The sequence below is a fragment of the Dermacentor silvarum genome, chromosome 1 (assembly GCF_013339745.2).
Source record: "Dermacentor silvarum isolate Dsil-2018 chromosome 1, BIME_Dsil_1.4, whole genome shotgun sequence".
Classification (NCBI taxonomy): Eukaryota; Metazoa; Arthropoda; class Arachnida; order Ixodida; family Ixodidae; genus Dermacentor; species Dermacentor silvarum.
The window spans coordinates 329779435-329784595 of NC_051154.1; the positions used below are offsets into that span (position 1 = coordinate 329779435).

Genomic DNA, 5161 nt, shown 5'->3' on the forward strand with positions numbered 1-5161 from the left:
CAAGTTTCAAGAGCTATTACTAAAATGAATGAATAAAATGATAAATGAATCCGCTTCTGAGAATTCAGCTGTTTGTTTTGTATGAACAGCTGGCCGAGTGCTTGTGATACATGACACTCATCAGGGATAATCAGCAAACCAGCAAATGGCTTGCCAGTATGAGGATCCAATGGGCTGTACCACTGGAATATTAGACAGCTGGACAACCTGTTCCTAAGTGTATCTTTTTCGTAGCTGCTCACACCCCAGTGTGTTTTCCATTTTTAACTTTTGGTTCCCTTACCTGGCCCTCAATGTGCTCAAACGTACTAGCTTATTCTTCTGGACCCTATGGAGAAGTGACTTGCATAGATGTTGGTGATGAAAGCAGTTGTTGCAAGGATAATGGCAAATCTCTTTTGTTGAAAAAAAGGGTTCTAGGCTCATGCCTTTCTTGTCTTCGCACTGGTTATTGCATCTGTGTTTCAAACGTAATACTGTATACCTTTGTTTATCACGTGACACATTTTGCAAAAACAGATCTTATTTGGCTCATTGAATTACCACTGTTTGCTATACTTGTAGACGCCTACCACAGCAGACTGGGCACATGTTGCTGCAGGCTTTGCCTCGCGGTGGCAGTTCCCCAACTGCTTGGGAGCTGTTATGGCAAGCATGTCGCACTCGTCTGTCCTCGGAAGTCTGGCAGCACATATTTCAACTATAAGGTAAAAGCTCATGTGGATTCACTTTGTGGGTCCCTGGCTGATTTCTTCATTGTAAGCTTACAGAGGCACTGAAGAGCAAAGTAGGTTTAGTTGTTTCAGTAATTTAGTATTCAACAGTTCCTAAAAGGACCCTTTTGTTATGAGAAGGACGGTAAGCTTGAAAAGGTGGGAGAAATGAGACTTGTGGCAACACTGCCAAGAAGTCCTTGCACCAGCTTGCTGTGGTGTCATGAATTTTGACACTGTTTGTTTGGGCCAACTTTAATAGTTGTCCCTAAATCTGAATTAAATTGCATTCTAATACAGCCATAGAGAGCCAACTGATAATGAAGACAAGGAAAAGCCTAAGTGAAGTTTTTTGTAGCTTTTATTCAAGTATAGGAATGATAAATTGAAGGAGAATGAAAGTGGATGAAAAAGCCTACTTGTCTCTTGTGTTGCAACAACAGTCGAAATACCAAAAATGCATTGACGTGTGTGACGTCATGCTGACCTTACAATGCTCGAGTTTCTCCACAAATTTTAAATGACGAATGTTTGGGCCGTCATTTTTCTTTCTAGCAATCAGCATCTCCCCACGAAATGAACAGGGCTTTGAGATAATACTGTGGGTCTAAACTTATTCAGAGTGTCTCTTTAGTAACCCTAAAAGCAGCCTCAGTGAATGTGTAGGGTGAGTGTGCATGCATTTTAAATTTCTGGTCACATTTTTCTATACGTTTTTTGTATTTTTTATACACCTTTGAGACTGTGTATGAGCTTTGCCAATTTGTTGCAGTGGTATACTAAATGAGGTAGCACATGTCTTTTTCTATAGCATCGCAGGTTTTCATTTACTGCATGAATGGGCAGTGCGATTACTGGCATTGCAGGTTGCTTGCGAAGCGCTTATCAGTGACTAGAATTTCTGTGGACTGCCACACTGCTGCCATAAGACACTCATATCAGATACTCATGTCGTCATACCATCATCTTGTGATATTATACAAATCGGACTGACTTAATGCCTATTTGCGGTTGCGCTCATAAGCCTGCGTCAGACGTCAAAAAAAGAAAAAAAAAGAAAAGGAAGTGTGATAGAAATATGACCCTTTCGTACATTTTGGCCATATAAATGTTCATGGGTAGAGCTGTGTTAACTTATGTGCCGTGCTTCTTATTTCAGGGAACATTTTCCATAGTGTTGATGGCAGTCGTTGACAGTGAATGCAAGTACGTGCTCATTGATGTGGGCGCCGAAGGTCGGCTAAGCGATGGAGGGACATTCAAGAACTCTGACTTAGGCCGTGCCCTCAGTCATGGCCAACTTGACATCCCCTCGCTTGGGCGACTTCCGGACACATCAACAAACACCCCGTACGTCTTTGTTGGGGACGAGGCCTTCCAGTTGAGGAAGGATTTCATGCGACCGTTTCCAGCCAGGCACCTCAGCGACGAGAAACGCATCTTTAACTACAGGCTCAGCCGGGCAACGTATGGTGTAACAGTGTTTCTCTGATTTCATTTCAACATCAAAATTGTTGGCTAAGAAACAAGTTCACATCCAACTACACCTGGTAGCCACACCTTCATGGTCCTTGTCAGCAAGTGTGGTGAAATGTGCTTACTCTCTGCAATGTCAAGCACTGCAGTTAGCGCCAACATGAACAGTTGGAGTAGGCATTGTACAAGTGGGCAGTGTACAGTGGTCACACAAAAAATGTTGTGGAACATTTTTTATCAGAATTTTCCGATCCACATTCATGATGTAGTCGTGCCTAAAATACATGCTAGAAACAGTAATAGGTGAACGCGATAGCGATTTTGCGCCGGCATTGATGGGAAGTAGAAGGCAAGTACGACTCTAGCTGTAAGAAAAATAATAAAAGTAACAAGTCAATATTACTACAGTTCATGTTTTCTAAAACACTGAATTATTTTTACAGTATTAGGTGGTGTATATTAATGTCAATAATAGGAACTAAAAATATTACCGGCAAGTATGCGACCATACCGTATGGTCAGCAACACGTCAACAAAGAACGTCAAACGCAAAGTGAGAGAGGCTGAGACAATTTCATGGGTGGCGGCAGTGGAAAAAGAACCTTCTATGACTAACTATCTGAAAGGAAAAAAAACGGAACCAGGAAAGAAACAATTTATGATAACTCATAAGGAACCTGCTTACTTTTCGAAGCGAGATCAGGGTGCCTGAGAACGCGTAGTTATAGAAAGAAGTACACCAAAAACGAAGACGCATGTGCTTGCGGCGGTAAAGCGAGGGAAATGGTGGAACATGTTTTATTTGAATGTGAAGAAATCTACCCAGCTGCTAGTTTAGGCTCCTCTGGCCTCCTTGAAGCCTTTGGGTTCAGGGATAGCAGGGGGAAAGTTAACATGTCCGCAGTAGAGCTTAGGAAGAGGCTATTGTAGGTTTGGTGGCAGAAAAGTAGTGAGACCACAAAGAACAGAGGCATATAAAAACAGAGTTCCCAGTAATGATTCAAAAATTTCCATGCTGGGAATTTGTTTTCTCAAAATATAAGTAGCACATTAGGCAAAGCAATAATGAGCTTGCTGGAACAACCCACCACCCCGTTACATAGGGTACACTCATAGCATCCATCCACCCACTAGGCCCAGCAACGGCTCCCTCCATGTAACACAAACTGATCTCGAAGGCCATGCACCAGGCTTTTCTTTAGCCAAACAAAGCTAAGTGGTAGGATATGCCATTAGTGCTAATACTATTGCTTTGATGGCACCCATTCATGGCTGAAATCATCGATGGCAGTTTGTATCAGAGACCACAGAACTTTGGATGCTCCCTTGCAAACTCGCATGCATACGACAGCCCTCATATGCACCACGATACATTGAACAGCTCTGCTTCTCTACTCGTTACCACGAAGGTAGCGCTCCTTGTTAGTGTGTACTTTGTTTTACTTTGTAAAATGCGTAAAATAAACCACAAAAGCTTAATTACATAAGTACTGCAGTTTTAAACAACAACTATGCGCCACATTAAACAGCCGGCTTGCATACAGTAATCTCATATACTACATCCAAAGCTCCAAGGCCTAATTGCCTCGTTGCGCCTGTTGTTGCTATTTTCTGTGTCCACTTAAAATTGTAATTGCCATTGCAGTCGTGAACAGCATGCTTGATTGTATCGCCATAAATGTTTTTTTTAATTTCCTTTATAAATGTGCAACATGGAAATACTTGAAAATATATAGTTATGTTGCCGTTGAGGTGAAGCGGTCTTCTGAAGTGACCATATGTACAAGGAGCCACCAAAGAAAGCTGGAAAGGCACCACAATATGGAGGAGCAAGCATCTACAATTTACAGGACACTGAGCATATAGCACTCTGTTTACAAACAAACTTTACACGGGACGTGCAGCTGTCATTACTTTGCCACTTATGTTTATCCACATAGGTGCTTATGACCTGTTCGTAAGCCCCATTGCGTGTTGCTTCTAATTTCATTACTCCAACTGTTTGTTTCATTCCTGCAGGCGCTGTGTGGAAAATGCCTTTGGCATTACTGCTGCCAGGAAGAGAGTACTGTTGCGCACCATCAACCTGCAACCGGAGAATGTTGATTTTGTTGTGAAAGCTACCCGTGTGCTGCACAACTTTCTAACTATCTATAACCCGCAGGCCCACCAGTTCCCGGATAGGGAAGAAAGCTATGGGAATGTTGTTGCAGGAAACTGGCGGCAAACCATGCAAGCTACAACAGGCAATGATTTTTTTTCTGTTCGGGCGACGCACTCAAGGAACCACCACGTGGATCCAGCTGCTGCCAGGGACTTGTTCACTGACTACTTCTGCAGCAGTGCTGGCCAGGTGCCTTGGCAGTGGCACCAACCAGGAGTGTCCGAGGAGGCAGCTCTGAACCACATGTGTTAGCAGCAGAACGATACATACTGATTGTACGTTTCGTGTTGTTTGTGGTGCATGCTGGATGGTGCATTTCATGCTTCCGTTAACATCACTAACGTTGTTGGATAAGATATACTTAGGATTGTTTAAGCACATTTACAAGGCAAACCAATTGGATCAAGCAATATATATGCAGGGTGTTCATTTGTAAGTATTCTACGGAATTTTTAAAAATAGTCTGTGGCAGGTAGCATAATTCTTATCGTTGAGCTGGGTTATTTGAAGAGGTGGACATTAGTAGCACGAGAAATTGAAACACATATTAAACGAATTACCAAAAATTCACAAATTACCTTCTTAGTTCATTACTTTACAACACACATCACAATTTACGAATTGTAGCCGGTGAGTTTGCAAGACGCACCCACTGGAAATGAATTTATAAAACAGCATTTTTAAACAAGTGGAACAACAGTGCACTTTTACGGCGAGTTTGATGCCGCATATCTCTAAACTGGTGTCATTCAGGAAATTCATTCCAAGTGGATACGCCTCACAGACTCACCGACCGCAATTTGTAAAT

The 5161-nt window shown here is 42.4% G+C and overlaps 1 protein-coding gene across 1 annotated transcript; it reads left to right on the forward strand.

Moving 5' to 3' along the window:
- The first annotated feature begins 1893 nt into the window (after positions 1–1893).
- LOC119443093 (uncharacterized) lies at positions 1894–4605 on the forward strand. The gene is made up of 2 exons (XM_037708246.1): positions 1894–2180; positions 4209–4605. The coding sequence occupies exons 1-2, from the start codon at positions 1894–1896 to the stop codon at positions 4603–4605; spliced, it is 684 nt and encodes a 227-aa protein (XP_037564174.1).
- Positions 4606–5161: the final 556 nt, after the last annotated feature.